At 34.2% G+C, this 18,782-nt stretch overlaps 4 protein-coding genes across 5 annotated transcripts; 2 read left to right on the plus strand and 2 right to left on the minus strand.

Annotated features, from left to right (window-relative positions):
- The first annotated feature begins 1,485 nt into the window (after positions 1 to 1,485).
- Positions 1,486 to 2,558, plus strand: LOC112323902 (uncharacterized). The gene is made up of 2 exons (XM_024583985.2): positions 1,486 to 2,026; positions 2,119 to 2,558. Exons 1-2 carry the CDS (start codon positions 1,679 to 1,681, stop codon positions 2,221 to 2,223), a joined length of 453 nt encoding a protein of 150 aa, XP_024439753.1. The 5' UTR covers positions 1,486 to 1,678; the 3' UTR covers positions 2,224 to 2,558.
- A 2,830-nt stretch (positions 2,559 to 5,388) lies between these two features.
- LOC7473294 (protein EMBRYO DEFECTIVE 514) lies at positions 5,389 to 6,275 on the minus strand. Its single transcript, XM_052446505.1, has 2 exons — positions 6,114 to 6,275; positions 5,389 to 6,072 (listed from the first exon to the last, which is right to left on the minus strand). The coding sequence occupies exons 1-2, from the start codon at positions 6,273 to 6,275 to the stop codon at positions 5,572 to 5,574; spliced, it is 663 nt and encodes a 220-aa protein (XP_052302465.1). The 3' UTR covers positions 5,389 to 5,571.
- A 3,094-nt stretch (positions 6,276 to 9,369) lies between these two features.
- LOC7481760 (probable microtubule-binding protein TANGLED) lies at positions 9,370 to 11,373 on the plus strand. Of its 2 annotated transcripts, XM_052446274.1 has the most exons (5): positions 9,370 to 9,631; positions 9,992 to 10,134; positions 10,242 to 10,300; positions 10,430 to 11,014; positions 11,048 to 11,373. In XM_052446274.1, exons 1-5 carry the CDS (start codon positions 9,551 to 9,553, stop codon positions 11,257 to 11,259), a joined length of 1,080 nt encoding a protein of 359 aa, XP_052302234.1. In that variant the 5' UTR covers positions 9,370 to 9,550; the 3' UTR covers positions 11,260 to 11,373. The 2 variants fall into 2 exon arrangements, with proteins under 2 accessions (XP_052302234.1, XP_002319019.3); XM_002318983.4 differs by having other exon boundaries at positions 9,371 to 9,631; positions 10,430 to 11,373.
- Positions 11,374 to 12,116: 743 nt separating this feature from the next.
- LOC7473295 (mitogen-activated protein kinase kinase kinase ANP1) lies at positions 12,117 to 18,409 on the minus strand. The gene is made up of 17 exons (XM_024583216.2): positions 17,971 to 18,409; positions 17,407 to 17,448; positions 16,836 to 16,901; positions 16,637 to 16,747; positions 16,478 to 16,558; positions 16,283 to 16,360; positions 16,089 to 16,171; positions 15,018 to 15,099; positions 14,828 to 14,928; positions 14,518 to 14,557; positions 14,318 to 14,377; positions 14,183 to 14,232; positions 13,885 to 14,086; positions 13,580 to 13,783; positions 13,143 to 13,477; positions 12,983 to 13,050; positions 12,117 to 12,553 (listed from the first exon to the last, which is right to left on the minus strand). The coding sequence occupies exons 1-17, from the start codon at positions 18,271 to 18,273 to the stop codon at positions 12,450 to 12,452; spliced, it is 2,010 nt and encodes a 669-aa protein (XP_024438984.1). The 5' UTR covers positions 18,274 to 18,409; the 3' UTR covers positions 12,117 to 12,449.
- Positions 18,410 to 18,782: the final 373 nt, after the last annotated feature.

Here is an 18,782-nt window from a genome sequence, read left to right on the forward strand (position 1 = left end):
TTTTTCGAACAATTTACAGATCCATTTTCGTTCATATGCATGCATGATATTTATGGTTTGAATTAACCTTGTCGTTGTTACCTCATGTGGATGATGGAATCTACTTTTCCATACTCGAAACCATGGCTTAGAAATGATACTGGTGTGTCAGGGAGTCTATCAGTAGAGATCAGATGGTTTGATATCAGTGACAAGAGTATTGTGAGTCTTTTAGACGAAAATGAAAGAATTGCATAAAAATCATTGTGACACAAGTTGTTGAACATTATGAACAGCATGATTATTCTAATTTCTCATGCACTGGTTGTGATCATACGAGTGTGGATTAACATTGAATGACATGGCTAGTTTCAATGAAAGAACACAATTGTTCAATTAAAAAAGCAGGCACGTATCTCTGTGATCATTCAAAATCAACGAATAGCATTAGATGGCAAATCCAGATCAAGATTTTCCTGTTCTGGGACTCGTTCAGAATTTATCCACAAGATGGTCAACTGCATTATTTGTTTCTGAAAACATTAACTGGATACAACACAGGGCTTCACACTTATGGGACCGGATTCAAAGTCTCTTCTACAAGGGTTTAAAGATCAAAATGTTGAGACCAAATTGTCTACACCAGCTATAACCGCTCATGTGCTGTTCAGGCCGACGCCTCAGGATCATAGTTATCATTCTTGGCTCATTGCGGGTCGGTGAAGTCAACTCAAAAAAATAACACAGGTTGTTTACTTATTTTCTTAAAAGAACAACTAAAATGATGTTTCGGAGTAAGGCCTTGCTTGGGTTTGGTCGGATCATTCAAATTTAACTATTAAACCTTCAATCTAGTTTAAAAACAAGCCCTGTCTAGGTTAGATTTCCGGCTGGCAGGGTTGCCAAATCAATGTTAAAGGAAAATTAAATTGGGTTGCTTTAATGACAACTAACAACTTAATCGCTGGTGGTATAATTCTTTGCTGGTGTGTTTACGGAGGAAGTAAAGATTTAGGCGGGTTTGGTATTAATCTTTTTTTAGTGTTTTTGAATTATTTTAATATGTTGATGTAAAAAGTAAATTTTAAAAAATAAAAATAAAAATATCATTTTGATTATTTTCAAGCGAAAAACAATTTAAAATATAATTGATGCAATGTCAAACACTATTTAAGTTTAGTCCGGGAAGATATAGCTGGATTCAAATTCATAACATTATGAATCTGAAAATTTTTAATCTATCAATAAGTTTCTTGAAAGCATAAATATATTCCAACATGTTAGAAGAAACAAATTGTGATACTCAATAATCTTTTTAATTAGAATAATGGTTTTCTAAATAAAAACTTAGAACTATACAAAATGTAAATCTCAATCGGAAAACAAAAAAACCATCCTGTTATAATTATGACTAGGCAATAAAAAAATAAAACAATGTTTAATTTCAAAAAATTATATTAAAAATTAATAAAAAAAATTATGCAAAATTATATTAAAAAAAAGATGAGCATTAAATCATATGAAATTTTTATTTTACATATAATATGCATGTCTCATGAGTATTATTTGTCCTATCAATTAGTTTGTACATGGAAATGCTCAAGTAGATTTTTATTCCTCCATAGAATTTACTCCTACAAACACTATAATATTGTGTTGCCAATTTGCCATCTTTCAAAGACTTAGAATTTAGAAGAACATGGCAAAACCAGTGCCAAATCTCATTAAAAATTACCCAGAAGATCAACTGCGTTATTTGTTTACGAAAATATTAACTGCTTCAGATATCAAGTATGGCTTAATACTTATGGGACAAGCTTCAAAGGACCATCTACAGGGCTTTAAAGATCAAAGAGTTAAGACCATGCTACATACACCAGCTTTATCCCAACCTGTGTTCTTCAAGTCCTGTGATAGGATGATGTCACTGTGCCAGGGTGGTTGGGGTGTGATTGTTAGAGGTAATGGCTTTGTTGCTGGCGATATAATTAATTGCTGGTTTGCTTATGATGAAGAAAGCAGAGTCCTAAACTTGATCATGGAAAGGGTACGTTCTTCTGCAAATTCTCATCATTTACGTATAATTAACACATCACTTCTAAATTGCCAGTACTAATCCTCATTCATCGTGTTCTGCAGGCTGCCAATGAGAGTGCTGGACCGGCTGCCCAGCAAGCTGAGGCTGGTGGAGATGCCGGACAAGCAGCCGGGGCGGGTGGAAATGGGAAGGGTGGTCAGCAGTGATGTCCCTGAGCTTGCAGATAATTAGTGAATGATATTGCATTGATTATATTAGTTTATGTCCTTCTACTAAGGCATGCTGATGTCTTGCATGCCACTCCCAGATAATAAGGAGCACTTGTTGCTGCTAGAAACCCGATTCTGATCGATTTACGTAGCACTTGGTGATAATTTGTGGTTTCTGTAGAAAATTAATTTAGATTCAGTCGGATTTGATTGAAACTTTGGTAGGGTAGACTTTCTGGGTTCTGCTTGCAATCTTTATAGGAATATTTCCAGTATATTGTTTCTACTTTACAGATTTCATTAGTGACTTTAATATTTTAAATCCATCCAAATCGAATGCTTGGATGGTATGATAATTATAATTATATTATAAATAATACTAAAAGATTACGGTTTTATGATGGAGCTTCATTCTCAACGTTTTCTTTTTAGGTTTTTGGTTTTTTTGTTTCAATTGAATCTTTTTAATGTCTAAATAGATTAAATTTAACTTGAAATTATGATAAACATCCTAACTTGAAAGAAAATAAAAAGATAAATTTATCTGAAAACAACAACGAAAGAAAAAATTATTTAACTACTTTTCAGTAATAAAACTTAATTTTTAATATCAACGAGTTTTATTTAAAGAAAAAAATTTGATAATAATAATTTTTTCTCTCAATATTTCTAAGAAGAAGGTCAATTTCTTTGTTTGATTTTTTTTTTCATTGATTTTGGTTTTTGAGGTATTTTGAGATTGATAGGTTATTTACAAAGGTTTTTATGATGATTTAATGTGAAAAGAAATTAAAAATGTATTTTTATTTTAAAAAATATTTTTTCTTATATTAGAAGGGGCAGATGATAGGTTATTTATCTCTTTAAAAAAAAAACAGAATCAAGCATATGGAGCTAGGTTGGAAAGCCGACATGTTCAGCATATTTAGAGCATGAATAATAAATTTTAAATACACATCAAGAAAGCATTAAAAAAAAAAAAAACATATTCAAGCACGTAAAACGGCAAAAGCTCAACTTTAAATGATGCATATGAAAAGAAAAAAAGTACAGTGATCTAATTGAAAAACTTGAGGGACCAAAATGTAAAAAAAGCAAAAATATAATCAGATTTTTTGTGAGAGCATGAACAGTAAATTTTAAAGAGTAAAACTACAAGCTCTCTTAGTTTTTTGTGTTAATTTTGTATGCATTGTCTAATTTGTATTAGAGCTCCATCAACCTAGTTACAAGATTAAACCACTAAAAATTAATCTAGTATTTCACAACTCACAAATTAATTGTGATCATGGTAGCATACCTTGAGTGGATGAGCATTAAATCATATGAATTTTATTTTTTTATTTTATTTTTTTTACATATATTATGCATGACTCATGAGTTTTATTTGCCCTATCAATTAGTTTGTACATGGAAATGCTCAAGTAGGTTTTTAATCCCCCATAGAATTAACTCCTACAAACACTACAATATCGTGTTGCCAATTTGCCATCTTTCAAAGACTTGGAATTTAGAAGAACATGGCAAAACCAGTGCCAAATCTCATTAAAAATTACCCAGAAGGTCAGCTGCATCATTTGTTTACGAAGATATTAACTGCTTCAGATATCAAGTATGGCTTAACTCTTATGGGACAAGCTTCAAAGGACTATCTACAGGGCTTTAAAGATCAAGTAGTTAGGACCATACTGCATACACCAGCTTTATCAGAACCTGTGATCTTCAAGTCCGGTAATAGAACAATGTCACTGTGCACGAGTGGTTGGGGTGTGATTGTTACTGGCAATGGCTTTGTTGCTGGTGATATAATTAATTGCTGGTTTGTTTATGAAGAAGAAAGCAGAGTCCTAAACTTGATCATGGAAAGGGTACGTTCCTCTGCAAATTCACATCATTTACATATATATCACTTCTAAATTGCCAGTACTAATCCTCATTCATCGTGTTCTGCAGGCTGCCTATGAGAGTGCTGGACCGGCCGCCCAGCAAGCTGAGGCTGGTGGAGATGCGGGACAAGCAGCTGGGGCGGGTGGAAATGGGAAGGGTGGTCAGCAGTGATGTCCCTGAGTTTGCTGCTAATTAGGGAATTATACTGCATGAACGATATTAGTTTATGTCCTTCTACTGTTTTGCTAGCCATTTGTGAGTTGTCCCGATTATAATTTGATAATCTTCAGATGAGGATAAATATGAAGAGATTTTATTGAGAATTTGACAATATAAGTTTCCAGGGTCTCTGTTGCAAATGAACTTACTTTACATGATCTTTTCCTTCGTCTATTTTCATTTTGTGGAATCCCTTTACCGCCATCAATTCTTCTTTTAAAATGTCTTCAAACTAGAATCTTGGGAGGCAAGGTATGTGCCAAGTGAGTTATTACACACAAAATGTAATAAAGTTAGTATCATTATAAATTCTTGTTAAATCTAGCTCGATCTAATAAGTTAATTCATGAAACTTGTGACTTAAATATGACTACATATCAAGTTTCAATTTAAATAAGAAAAATATTGATCTGGTTAAACTCGATTGATCTGAAGTATTGACTTATGAATCGATTAACACAATCAAACACAATCTAAATCTAGTCAGATTGACACCAGGAAAGATTTTTTTAAAAAAAATGATATCTATTGATTATTATTCTAGTATTATAAATCTCTTAGTATATTTTGAAACGTAATGACAATTAAAAATGAGGACATTCAATTTATGTTTTATACCCACTTCACCTTATAAAAATTAGAAGTAGTACAAAAAGGATTAATAAAATCTTGTGCAAAGGACAAAGTAGACCCAATTTATTACCCAATTCTTAAATTGGACCCCAAACAAACAAATTTCTTGTTTGGGTCCCTCATTTAATTGACATTACCTAATTAACCCGCATCACTGAAGTTGCCACTTTAAGCCTGCTTGTCAAAGAATTGCTCCTAAGCAAAGAAACTTCCTCCTTTTTTATTTTTGTATTTCTATTTATTTCTTTGGATAGTAGCAGTAGCAGCAGCAGCAACTGGATATATATTTGCCCTTCTTCATGTATATATTTTAACTGCAGTCCGCAACATATTACTCCTTTTCAGAGATAGATAGATCAGAACATGACAACCCCCCAACACCACCCACACAGAAAAGGTAAGGAAAGAGATAAAAGAAAACAGTAGAGCAAAAGGAACAGCTCGGACAAGTAATAAATTGAAGCGGCAAAAACAGACGATCTCTAAGGCCACATGAAAAGGCATTAAACTATAAGAATTTAACAGTCAAAACTTGGATCGGAGAGAATAGCTTAGCTAGACAATAAGAAGAAAAACATGTGATCCTCAATTGTCTTCTATGATTCATCAGTTCCTTGATCTACCACCTCTTCCATAACCACGGCCACGGCCTCGGCCACCTCTTCCACCAGGACCACCTTTCCCTCCGTGACCCTTACCTCCACCTAGAAAGTTGTCAGATTTTACTTTCAAGTCCTCGGGCAGCGGAAGTATGTGATCCACACACTTCCTAAAGCTGAAATCATCAACAGAGTCATCATCCCTAATTAGGAATAAGCACCGACTCTTAAACCTTGGATGAAACCGAACTTGGAAAGCTTGGATGCCACTACCAATCTTTTTGTCAGGCTCTGAGTGACCAGTCTTAAGCAAGTCCACCAGCACCATGTGCTCATACTTGTTGACTTTAATATTGGGAGGCCACTGATGGAGGAAATTGTAGAAATAATCAAACATCTCCACTGCTGATCCGAAACTCTTAGGACCCAAGCTGACCGGTCCAGACTTCTCCTCCTCTTCCTTCTTCTCTTCCTTCTCCTCTCCCTCTCCCTCTCCCTTCCCTCTTCTTCAAGCTTCTCCAACCGCTCTTCCTCCACAGATTTATCCACCTTCTGCTTCTTCAATAGATCTTCGTTTTCCTCCTCCTCTCCCTCTCGAGCTCGCTTCACACCATTTTCTGCCACATCCTCCACCATATCCATGTCCACGGTAGCTGAGTCAGCTCTCTCCAGGTTAGCCTCAATGGCTTCAGCTACTGTCTCCTCCACCATCAGTATATGAGAAAGTGGTCCAAGATTGTAGCTCCTATTTCATAAACAGAACTCTGAGTTTAGATTGGCAGCAAAGAATGGCACACAAAACAATAACAAACAAACCAAAAGATACATTATTAATAGTCCACACAAAGCAATCAAACATAAACGAAACATAGCCAACTTATCCTAGAAACTGAATCAGAAAAAATAATATAAATTAATGCCAATTCACAATCTGTCCCCAGTCTTCAATTTTCACTTAGATTTCCTTTTGAATTCCCTCAAAAAACAGCTCCTCTGCTTAAGTAAATACTAAAACAGAAGCAAAACTTAAAAGGGTCATCTTAAATGAAACAATCTACCACCTTCATATTAAATGAAATAAAAATTCACTGAAGTCCAAACACACTCAATCGAACCAAGATTTCTAACGATCACTAAAAACCCTCGTATCCGTACAAGAAAGCTGAAAAAGAAAACAACCTTAATATCAAACATAGCACCTCCTTAACACAAAAAAGCTAACAACTTTACTAACTTCATCAACAATTGGGTTGATATAGCTTTCATAACCCATTTATTAGTCCACAAATATAAGCATATTGGGGGCAAAAAGAAACCAACAATTCAACAAAACATTGACAACCCAATATTTCTAAAGATCAAACATATATGATAATATAAGATGTTTCGGTCTAACTTACTTTAGAGAGTGGAAAAGAGGAGCCGCTGTCTGTGTGAAGCTGTGAATATTTTAGGGTTCCTTTTATAGTTAAATATTTTTACTGTTTTTAAATACTCCAAAACGGAAACCCTTTAAGGGTTTTATTCTCGGGTCAACGAGACTCGGGGTATTCTGGAATTGGATTTTTTATTTGGGTTATGGCCCATTTAGGATCATAGCCCACCCAAATATTGCTAATTATGAGGTAAATAGATCATTCTCATGGGTAAATTAACCGAATTATCTGAAATATTCATGTAACCTGACTTAAAATTAATTGAACTGAATGGGTTTTCAATTTTTTAAATAATTTTTATTAAAATATATTTTAAAAAAATTCATTCAGTTTGATTTTAGTTTCAAAATCCGATCTAAACAAAGAATTAAGGTTTATTATAAATTAAAATTCTATTAAATCAAAACCTATTAGAAATATCTCAACTAAAATATTTAAATTTTATTATTAATAATAATATAAAACTGAATAGAGTTCGGTTATTTGGTTTAGTTTAAATCATTTAAAAAAAACAATTCAATTGGATTTTTTATATTCAAATTAACCTATTTAAATTGATGGCCACCCCTAATTTTAATAGAGAAAAATTACAAATCAGGGTAAATTATATTTTAATTTTCATTCGTTCTGAATTTAAAAAAAAAATCCATTGAATGGGATTATTGCATGTTTTATATCCACCAAGTATTGAACATAGAATTATGCGAAAATTAATTATCTTATATTCTACCCCTTACCTCTAAACCTTTATCCTCCTTCATTTTGAATTAAACTGGCAAGAATGAAGAGATAAAATCTTATTAATCATCATATTTTTAGAATATATAATTTGGATAAATAAAAAACAATGAGATAAATAATTTATCTATAACAAGGAACATGACTTTATATTTCTTTTGATTTTTCAACATTAAATTTTTCTAAACAACTTCTTCCTTAAAATGGAATTATTTTGTGTTTGAATTAAAAAAAGAAAGAAGAAGAAATGGAGGAGGGGGAGAGGAGACCTAGAAGGTTATAATTTAAATATTACCAATAAATTCATTAACAGATATATTTCATCGGTAATTCTTTCTATAATAATAACATGTCATATTTTCTGGCAAAAATAATGAGGGAATACCTGTCTTATTTTTTTTATTTCTTGATTTTCACCTGTAATTCTCTCGATATTCATTGATAGAACATTGTCGTAGGGGAATATCGATGGAAACAATGACATAATTTTTTGTTAATAAATATCATCATAATTTATTGATGATATTTTTTTATATCAGTATTTCTATTTGTATTTCTGGTAGTGTATATAGATAGTGTTAGTAGTGGAGTGATAAGAATGATAATAAAATGGTGGTTATAAATATTGAAATAGAAAATTATGATGATTTACAAATAAAAAAAGCTACTCGAACAAAAAAAAAATCACAAAAAAATTAGCTACATTAATATTTAGCAATACAAAATGTAGAACTTGGAAGATAATTAAATTAAAACCAGTGTGAGAATAATATTAGAATTTATCATGCATGAAATATGATTTATTATTTCATTCTTACATGTATGATTTTGACTTAGTTTAAATATATTTGGATAAATTATGATAAGAAATATCATAAAATTATAAAAAATATTAAAAAATTAAAAATATTATGAAAATTTCTCTTTAATATTTAAAGCTAGGAAACATGTGCCGATTCACTCTTATCTATTTGGATTGTGCTAAGCTGTTATTAATATTAAAAGAAAACAAATACCATAGTTAGCAGGCCTGGAATGAGATTGAGACAATAAAAATTTCAATTTACATTTTGTTAGATTAATTTGGATCAAAAAAATTTATATTAAAATAATATTTTTTTATTTTTTTAAAAAATATTAATTTTAACATTGTTAAGCTGCTGATATAAATTGATGGAGTCAATGTCAAAACACATTTAAATTAAAATCTAGTTTAAGTTAAATCTTGAGTTATAAATTGGCCAAGTGAACTCACCTGATGGGTTTAATAATTATGAAAAATACAACCATTTAGGTGGTGATCCAGTGGTAAGAGCTTGGGATCAAGAAGTTTACTCCATTTATGGTCTCAGGTTCGAACCCTGTGGTTGTTCATATGATGGCCACTGGAAGCTTACATGGTCGTTAACTTCAGAACCCGTGAAATTAATCGAGGTGTGCCCAAACTGGTCCGGATACTTACATTAAACTAAAAAAAAATATGAAAAATACATCTATTAATAAATAAATATGATAGCTATATACCCCTTTATCATTTTAAACTGAGAGCAAAAGTAGCCGTTTGCATACGTTTATTTTGAGGATTGATTAGACCGTTGGAGGACATATCCGTTATTATAGGCCCTAAAGTCTTTCAGTTTTGACTTCTGAACTTCGAAAATGTGCAAAGAAAAGGAAGCAAGCACTTCTGAGAGACTTTTGGGTAAAGAACACACCCAAATTTTGTAACTGTCCCCCATTTTTTAAGTCTTTGGTTCAATGGGTATTTAGAGAGAGAGCTTAGAGACCCACTTGTGTAGTTTGTTAGCAATCATGGTTGCAAGAACCCCACCAGAGCAGAGGAAAATGGTGGCTCCTCTCAACCCAGTTTTACTCAGAGAAACTGTAAAGAAGGTACATATTTTTTAGCTCAAAATACGGTACAAACCCACCAACCTCTCCTTTTTCTTTTTGGATGTGTGGTTCCCAGAAAACTGGAGAAAAAGATGAGAGAATTTTCAAGTCTGGGTCTTTGATTTTCAATAAGCTTACTTCTCGGTCTACAAATTTGGTGCATTAGCTTGGATCACTCTGGTTATCTGAGAATTTTCAGATTTTCAGTCATTTTTAGTCCTAAAGCTCTTTTCTTTTCCTTTTTTTTTTCTCAGCGACCAAGCACAGAACTTTCTTTTTCTGAAACTGGGGTTTTGATTATATATGTTCCTCTTCCACTAGAATAATGGGTTTGCTTTGTTTTTTGTAAATTCTGTGAAGGTGGAAAGATGTATGGCTAGATTGCAAGAGCTTCAATACACAGTGGCAGGTGGGAATAAGGTGATAGATGGGGTTAGTCTCAGTCCTAGAAGTACCAGAGGGTATCTAAGAACTAGTCTTAGGTGCAAGCAAGAATCTTTAAGGTAAACTAGGAATTAGCTGTGATCAAAATTTTAAATTTTGATTCTTCTTGTTCATTTCTATGAAGATTTCCTAAAATGTGTTGTCTTCTACTTTTACCAATTTGAAGGACCAAGAGTACTGCCCCTAAGAAATCTCCAGTGGGGAAGCTGCCAGCAACTTCAATAGGTATCTCTCTTTCTCATTGATTTCAGTTATTGCCTGTGATTATGTTGTAAAGACATTTCTTTTCTGAAAATTTGAAGTACCTAACAATTGCTAATTGAACAGTCCGAATGACTTGAATGTTTTATGCAGGCGAATGGCGGCGAATGTCTTTACCAGCAATGCTAGTAGGTGAAACAGTGGGAGAGATTCTACAAGCAAGCCAATTTGCAAGAGAAATTGTTGCAGCTGTTGCTTGCAAAACCAAGAAATCTACCCTTGAAGACCCCAAAACTCCAGTGACCCAACAGAGAAAACAAAGGCCTCACCCTGAAGACACTGAACTCAAATCCAGAAGGAAGAAGGAAAAGCAAACTAAATTACAGTCAATTCGATCAGAATCCGATTCTCCATGTCTTTTAAGAGCTCGATCGCGTATTAACTTCAAGGTTTCACCTCCTAAGAAGAGTGAAGTGGATAAAGAAAATGCTCGGTATTTGGCAAACAGAGTGTCTCCTAGGAATAGGCCATGGGCTAAAAAGACAGTACTGTTTCCAAACCCTTTGTTCCTTTCTACAGATTCTACACAGCAGCAAAAGTTTTGCAAGACAAGGTCTCCAGTGATTGCAAGAAACAAAAAGCAGACAACCCCACATAAGTTCTTGATTAAGTCCCCTCCATCAGGTTCAAAATTCCAAGTAAAGATCAAGAACCCACCAGTTGTCTGTTCCCTATCACCTACAAGACCTACAAACTTAAGCAGGAAATCACCTACAAGACCTACAAACTTAAGCAGGAAATCACCTAAGTTGTCAACTGCATCGAAGTTGCGTCGATCATTTTCACCTTCAAGGTTGGCCAACAAATTGGTGTCTCCATTGAAAGGCAGAAAAATTGTGCTGAAGAGTGATGGGTTAATAATGAGTGGACTGAAACAGCGTCCAATAGCAACACCGAGACGGTTCTCACTGGGGAGAATTTGAGTGGTGTTAGTTTTCCTTTGGTTTGTTTGAAGATTGAGGATTCTATTTCAGACACTATCAATGTCCATAGTTGATTCTTTTATATTACAAACAAGTGTGAATACGTTGTTGATTCTTGAGGTATTTCATCAAGGTGATAATGGATTCTCGTTGTCTAATAGAATCCACAGAAATCATAAATTTTCAAATAAATTATTCTTTAGCCCAACCTGATGTGGGTGGGGACCATTCTCTAAGGCACTGACTGTTTGGGGAGGGGGAACCCGGCTCAAATAGCATTTTTTTTAAATTTAATTTTTTAAAAAACATTTATATATATATTTTAATTATTTTAATGTGGTAATCTCAAAAATAATTTTTTAAAATATAAAAATAAATATATTATTTTAATATATTTTTAAATAAAAAATATTTTAAAAAATAATTATTACGATTGTCTCAAATAACAAGAACCTTCACTAAGAGCCAATGAACTAAATTATAATTTTCAAACATGAAGGTGTTAAAGTAATGATAAGAGTCAAACCGAGGGACTAAGGATAATTTACTCTGAAATTTCAGTGTAGCTGTCAGTCACATATTGACTACAAAGAATAAATCTAAATCCTTAATTATAAAACTTAGCTCTAACTAGATTTCATTTGAAACTGAATTTTTTTTTAAAAAAAAAACAGTAGGTTGATGAGCCAACCCGTAACCCGACCCTGGGCCATGTCAGACGGCACTGCACATGGACATTCCATCCCAGATGGAATTACAGTTACGATAAGCCTTCTCTTTGTCAAATTTACGAAGCTGCATGAATAATAAGGTGTTGTTGCCAGATCAAAAGAAGTACACAAGGAGGTAGAAGAAGGTGTTGCAAAATTGCAGAAGCTTATGAATATTTCACTCAATATGATTATTGTACACTGATGTTACAAACCTGAGAGGCATGTATCATTCACTCCACCCTCAAAAAGTAGGAGAAACAAATATTATCTCCAAACATTACCACTCTTTTCAACGGTGCTCTCTATATGGTACAATATAACAAAGACCATTCAGGCTCAACAATGAGAAAATTGCTGCAGTATTCACACATCTGGCAAACCTTCCACACTGAGCCATATTTTTACCACTCCTAATGAAACTGCAAGCCTTGCATTCAAGCTCTTAAGGGGAAACATGGAATCCGCCTAGGCAAGCAATCATTTGCTTGGAGATGCAAATCTTGTCCGCTCTCTCTGCCGACCCAAGGCTCTATCCTTGGGGGACGATGTCTTACTTCCCACGGCTGCTTGGCGCATCATCTCTGCAAACATAGTTTTCACAATCACGCAATAATATCCAAAATCATAGAAGTCAAGTGTGATTGCCAAAGCTACCATTTTTTTTTTTGGTTGGGATGAGGAGTGGGGAAATAAAATCAGATATACTTGTCTAGATGAATTCGCATGTATCTTGTTTTTTCCAGACAAGTTTTTTAGACGGCATAGAAAAAACTTAATAAGCTAATCTAAACACATTCCCACGCCTATGTTAACCAAGCACAATGTCAAAACAGAAATTCAGTTGACGGATAATGAAAATTCAGAGACGGGTGACTGCAATGCAGATAATTTCCCAAACAGTATCCTTGCAGGAATGCACGTGAAACAGAAAAGCATTGGAGTTGAGAAATGTGAGAGTACTATTAATTAGTTGATATTTAAATACACAGGGAAAAGCAAGAAAACTCTACCTCTCTTTCTCTCAAGCTCTTGGTCAAGCTCTTCTTTCCACTTCCTTTGTCTCTCAGAAAAGCTCACACTGTGAGTAGCAAATCATCACACTTCAGATTAATTCACACTGAAAAGAGACTCATGGAAGCACAAGCTTAAGGATGAGACATATGGGCTAACCTTGGGCTACTTGTTTCTGGCTGACCATCAACTTGAAGCCCTTTCCGGTCATTGCTCCGAGGGGATGAATTGTCCTCTGAAGCTTCATCACTTGCATTGCCAACATTAGATGCACGTCTATTACTCCCAGGGCTTCCAGTACTAACAGCATCAGATGCTGTAGATGGACTTCCAACTGGGATCCGACTGGGTGACTTGCTTTTAGGAGGTAATTTCAAGTAATTTGGAGGAGTTTCATCACGTGAACTTCCACCATAACTTGGAGAGAAAGATGCATTCAAACTGTTATAGAACTCTTCATATAAAGGTGTTTGCAGTTTCTTCAGTTCTAAAGCCTGAGAAATAAAATTACAGTTGAATATCAAGATGCTGTAAATCCAGATCCAAACAACAGAAGGAAATGGATAATTTTCAACATCAGAGATAAGCAGTAGCACCTTTTCACCAAGAAAAGCTCTAATTTTTGACTCAGTAAGTTCCTCATCATCCTCAGAAAGCGATGCCCCACAGGAAAATGAAATATTTTGGTCCACTTGAACAGGTTTACCAGTGTCCACTTTGCTTCCTGCTTGTTCCAATTCTGGACTCTCATCAAATTTGCACCTCCACTCTCCAGACAGCTCACATTTGGGATCAGAACTCTAAACAAAGCACAATTTTCAATAAACTGTACAATAATGAAGCTGCCAGATGATTAAAAAGCTACACCAGCAATGGGAATGATTTCAAAGCAGTTTCTCACCTTATTGAAGTCATTAGAACTCAAACGAGAATTGAGCTTTATTTCATCTATAGAAAAATCATGGCTTATCAGACACATGTCATCATTGCTGTTTGGTATTTCCCATGCATCCTTACATTCAGACAGTTTCTTCAGATCAATTGAGCAGCCTAGACTACCCAAATTACAGACATCCATTGAGTCATGGGCAGATGGCATTTGACTGGCAACAAAATTTTTTGATATTTTAAGAAACCTCTACAAGTTCAGCACATTCAATGTATTAATACAGAAAGGAAAAATATACAAAGGTACTTACATGGTTTCAGGGTTAGTGGTGTATAACTGCAAAGGAATTCCAGAATGTTCCTGAAGGTAACGGTCTTCCATTAAAAACATGAAATCAAAGAATGCATGAAAATCAGAGTACAGAATCAGGTCCAACTATACCAACCATGACTGGACTATGAATAACATGATCAGATGCGCCCATCTCCCCAGTAACAAATGGATGCTGCATTTAAGAACAATTTAGGGTAATGAAATGTTGATAAATACTAGCCAGCAATAAAACAAATGTATTAGAACATAAAAGATGCCCCTACCTACAATGTGCTCAAATAAATAAAAGACAGTAAATAACATTAAAATCACCTGCAGCAATTGAGATGCCTCTGGCCTCATATTTGGTTCCCTGCATTAAAAATTACATGCCAATGAGATTCAGGAGGAAAAAGACATTAGTGGGCGTACTAATTGTATCCGAGGGTTGAATGTTTATTTTAAAGTAAGAATGCAACCCGCAATTTTTGTTGATAGGATTTGAACTTATGATGTTCATAATCACTACCCACCTATTTCACATTATGAGAGCTAAACCCCAAAGGATGAAGCATCTAAGTCATTGTAAATCTCATATCGATATTGCTCAAAATAAAAGCGAAAAAGGCAACAGAAACAGTACTTGTGCAAGCACTTGAGCAGAAAATCTTTGGCCTCTGGAGTGAGATGCCCAGGGATTTCCGGATGAGACTTCGTCGACCCTATATAAAAGAGTGCGGCAACCTAACAGAAACATTTTCAGTGAAATATATTGGAAAGCACCTTATGGAATACCATATATACATATGCTCAAGAGCTAGAAAATTAGGTACCTCTTGGTATTGTTGGCTCCAAGGAGGCTTTCCAGTGGCCATCTCAATGACTGTGCATCCAACACTCCATATATCAGCAGAGCTAGGGAATTGTTTTATAGTATATCAGTAAGGTTCAGTTTTATAATTTAAACAATCAAGAAAAAATCCCAACTTATCATGTTACTTATAGATGAAGAAGCACTTAGATACATTATGCACAGACCACAAAATTCAAATACCATGATTTCACTTAAACTCTTCAAAGCCTTCATATAAACCTTTTATGTTTTTGCATATGGCACACATGGTGGAAAATTAGCTGTAGAAGCTTCTGGATTAAACAGATCACAATAATCTAGAATATAAGCTCTGCAACTAGATCCTTCAATATTTATGTCACGTCATCTAATGTCCAATAGAAATTATTTTATTGGAACAGAGGTAATGCCAAGACAATTTTGTTTGATATTCTAGTGAAATTCAACCGCAAGAAGCTTCTGGATTCTGTGATTTTATAAAACGATTGGTTTTTTCTATATTAATAGGTATGCATGGCACTTTGCTTTCATTGCTACAACTTTCTTCATGACTCGTTTTTTCCCCAGTCCTTCATAACTCATGCAAATTATTTTCTGTTTCTTATATAGTAAAATGGATATGAGAGGTAAATGCCCTGACAAAATCATAATAGATTTTGGCACAAGGAGATACACACGGGTAGAGAAAAAGACAGCTGTCTTTAAGAATATACGTACACTTTAGCAAAAGCAATGATCTGGACTAAGCAGGCACATCCAAGGCCTCTTAAGATTCCAGGACTTTTTAAAACAATGTAATTTGTACCATTTAATGTCAGCTCTCAGAAACATATCTATAACTAAGTTTATACTTCCTCTTGTTCATTTTTCAGCTTCACATCTTTCTAAACCTAAATTCTCCAGTCTTTCTATCAATAAATGCTTTTTTCCTGTCAACATGTAGAAAACAAAAACCTAAAAAAGGAAATCCGGGACCTAATTCAGAGGGTACCATACTTTTCTAAGAATAATGTAATCATGTAAAATTTCAGAGGAACTTAATTGTCCTTACAAGCCATGCCCCGTCTGCAGAATGACTTCAGGAGCCATCCAGTATGGCGTGCCCTTCATCGATTTGGCCCCTGAAACAGTTGCCTACAGTGACAAAGGTCTTAATTAGTTGGATATAAATATTAGAAGTGATTTTAGGAAATACTTCCTACAACATAAAGAACAAGGTAGACAGTGGATCAACCATGTGCATACCAGCTCAACGACCTGTTTTGATGCACCAAAATCTGCAAGTTTAATGCACCCTTTATTATCTACAAGAATGTTTGCTCCCTAGGAGTACATGAAGAAGACATGTCATTGCTCCAAAAAAAAAAGATAAGAGAAAAAGGCTAAAGACCTTTTCTCACATGTAGCATCAAGGGAAGGAAATTTAAACTTCAAAGCTACCTTGATGTCTCTGTGCATAATTCCATTGTTATGTAAATACTCCAACCCCAGCAATAATTGCTTGGTATAGGCTCTTATAACCTGTTCAAATTAACACGCATGATTAGCCCAAGTCACGTAGTATGAACAAGCTCAGTTGGCAAAGAATCGAAGACTTACTGGCTCAGGGAAGGATCCAAATTTCCCCAAAAGAGATGATATTGATCCACCCGGGACAAATTCAAGCAAAATATTTAAGGTTTCCTCCTCCCTAACTGTACCCAAATATCTCTGAGGACCAGAAATGACTTGCAATGTCAGAACTGTGGTAAACTTCATCAGTTCAGTTAATAAACAGAAGACCAGTCTCAATACTCACAACAATGTTAGGATGGGAGAGATTCTGTAGAAGCTTCACTTCTTCCTCAAGCTCTCTGATGTGAGCCTACTTATAGCAACAACCAAGTGAACTAAGACAGATTTTTCTAATATTGACATTGAGAGAGTCTATTACAACAACTACCATACTTACACCATCTCTACATAATTCTGGAATAATAAACTTCATATTACATTTGAATGTTTAGGTTTCTAAGTGCATGAAAATTGGCCAAATTCAAGCTCCCTTACCCAATCATGCACAACAAATATTATTTGCTGTTTGATGTCATTTTCTGGTTTAAGGAAACCCATAGAACACATAAATTCTTCCTCGCAAAAAATGCAGCATAAGACAGGACAACAATCCTTCAATATAAAAGGAACAGGAAATAATCCTCCCCCTTGTTCCTAATACAATGAAGCTAACCACTTGCGTACTAATCTTAAATATTATAATGCTTGATTGAATAGATTTTCATTCTTCAGAGAGCCTGAAATAATCAGAATCCTAAAGCACTAACTTCACTATTTCGAGGAACCAGATTCAACTAATTGTTTTAGATTCATACCTGAGCTCTCTCTCTTGTAGCTCCATTAGCTGCAATCAAAACCTAAGAAATAACAAGCAAGGAAAAGAGACTCAAAATCACATCCAAACCCGTCATTTTCAGAATAACTGAAAGAACACTTTCCGAAGTCAAGTTTAACATCAACACAGATACTACCTATCAACAATTAAAAAAAAAAGTGCAAGAGTAACAGACTCCATCCCAACTATGAATCGATCACTACCAATTACCAAATATGAAAAACCAGAGTCACAATTATTAAAGCCAATATTAATCAACCCAAAATCAGAATAAGTGTGAAAAGTATCAAACTTGAAAGTCTCCAAAATCCATTTCAGCATCAGACCCCAACCCATAGCCCAAAAAATCATACTTAACCTTAAACCAGCAAAACCCCATTTCAAAATCAGAACCCAAAACCAAAATTCAACAAAAACACATCAAAAAAATCAAGCTCTCAAAAACCCACAGTTAAAATATAAAAACTAACCAAAACCCATTTCGAGAAACCCACTGAAAACTCAAAATAAACAAAAACCCAGATAGAATCAAATGAAAAGTAACCTGCTTTATCGCTAAAAGCTCTCCAGAATCAAGATTCATGCCCATATAAACATGGCCAAATGCACCACAACCAATCAACTCCCCTTTACGGTACCGGATCGGAGGAGGCATTGGAAGTGAAGACGGAGAAGTGGGTTTGTTAAAGATTTTTGATTTACGAACGCAGTTATTTAATTTGTCAACTAATGTTGAAGTTAATGGATTGTTTGGACTGCAGTAATTGGTTTCTTGATTGGGATTATGATCTTGTGGGGGTGTACGGAATACTATTGATCTCCTAACTGATCCCAAGAAGTCTTGCATTGTGACATAAAGAGAAATAGAGAGAGGGAGTGATTGATGGAGTTACTGGAGGGTTCTTTATATCAATGAGTAGGGAAAGGGGAGAGAGAGGAGGGAAAAGTTGGGGAAAATTTTGTTTTTGAAAAATAAGAAAATGAAGAAATCATAATTGCAGGACTCCTTAGTCCATTTTTTTTTTCATTAGTTAAAGTAAGTAAATTAATGGATTCATGGTGTTATAAAACTTTCCCACTTAAAGGTTAATACAAGTATTCTATTTAAGAGAGTATCATGGTATGGTAGTTATTTTTTTAAAATGTTTTTTTATTTAAAAATATATTAAAATAATAAATTTTAAATTTTTTTATATCAGTACATCAAAATTATTTTAAAATATAAAAAAAATTAATTTTCAACAGAAAAAATTCAAATTTTTTAAAAACACAATTTTAACTACATTCTCAAATCACTACCTAAATTATTGTTCCAAAGCTTTGCCTTGACTAGGTTTTATTTCAAATAGATTCTTT

Source organism: Populus trichocarpa, chromosome 13 (genome assembly GCF_000002775.5).
Source record: "Populus trichocarpa isolate Nisqually-1 chromosome 13, P.trichocarpa_v4.1, whole genome shotgun sequence".
NCBI classification, from domain to species: Eukaryota; Viridiplantae; Streptophyta; class Magnoliopsida; order Malpighiales; family Salicaceae; genus Populus; species Populus trichocarpa.

What these genes read in the sequence shown, in the direction of transcription:
- LOC7481760 (XM_002318983.4), top strand. Translation starts at nt 9,551, where the DNA reads ATGGTTGCAAGAACCCCACCAGAGCAGAGGAAAATGGTGGCTCCTCTC. An exon ending in TCAGAGAAACTGTAAAGAAG is followed by an intron (nt 9,632 to 9,991) that starts GTACATATTTTT and finishes AATTCTGTGAAG; the next exon opens with GTGGAAAGATGTATGGCTAG. An exon ending in GCTGCCAGCAACTTCAATAG is followed by an intron (nt 10,301 to 10,429) that starts GTATCTCTCTTT and finishes TGTTTTATGCAG; the next exon opens with GCGAATGGCGGCGAATGTCT.
- LOC112323902 (XM_024583985.2), top strand. Translation starts at nt 1,679, where the DNA reads ATGGCAAAACCAGTGCCAAATCTCATTAAAAATTACCCAGAAGATCAA. An exon ending in TAAACTTGATCATGGAAAGG is followed by an intron (nt 2,027 to 2,118) that starts GTACGTTCTTCT and finishes CGTGTTCTGCAG; the next exon opens with GCTGCCAATGAGAGTGCTGG.
- LOC7473295 (XM_024583216.2), bottom strand. Translation starts at nt 18,273, where the DNA reads ATGCAAGACTTCTTGGGATCAGTTAGGAGATCAATAGTATTCCGTACA. An exon ending in AGCTTTTAGCGATAAAGCAG is followed by an intron (nt 17,449 to 17,970) that starts GTTACTTTTCAT and finishes GTTATTTCTTAG; the next exon opens with GTTTTGATTGCAGCTAATGG. An exon ending in TTATGCACAGAGACATCAAG is followed by an intron (nt 16,361 to 16,477) that starts GTAGCTTTGAAG and finishes ATGTACTCCTAG; the next exon opens with GGAGCAAACATTCTTGTAGA.
- LOC7473294 (XM_052446505.1), bottom strand. Translation starts at nt 6,275, where the DNA reads ATGGTGGAGGAGACAGTAGCTGAAGCCATTGAGGCTAACCTGGAGAGA. An exon ending in ATCTATTGAAGAAGCAGAAG is followed by an intron (nt 6,073 to 6,113) that starts GTGGATAAATCT and finishes GGAGAAGCTTGA; the next exon opens with AGAAGAGGGAAGGGAGAGGG.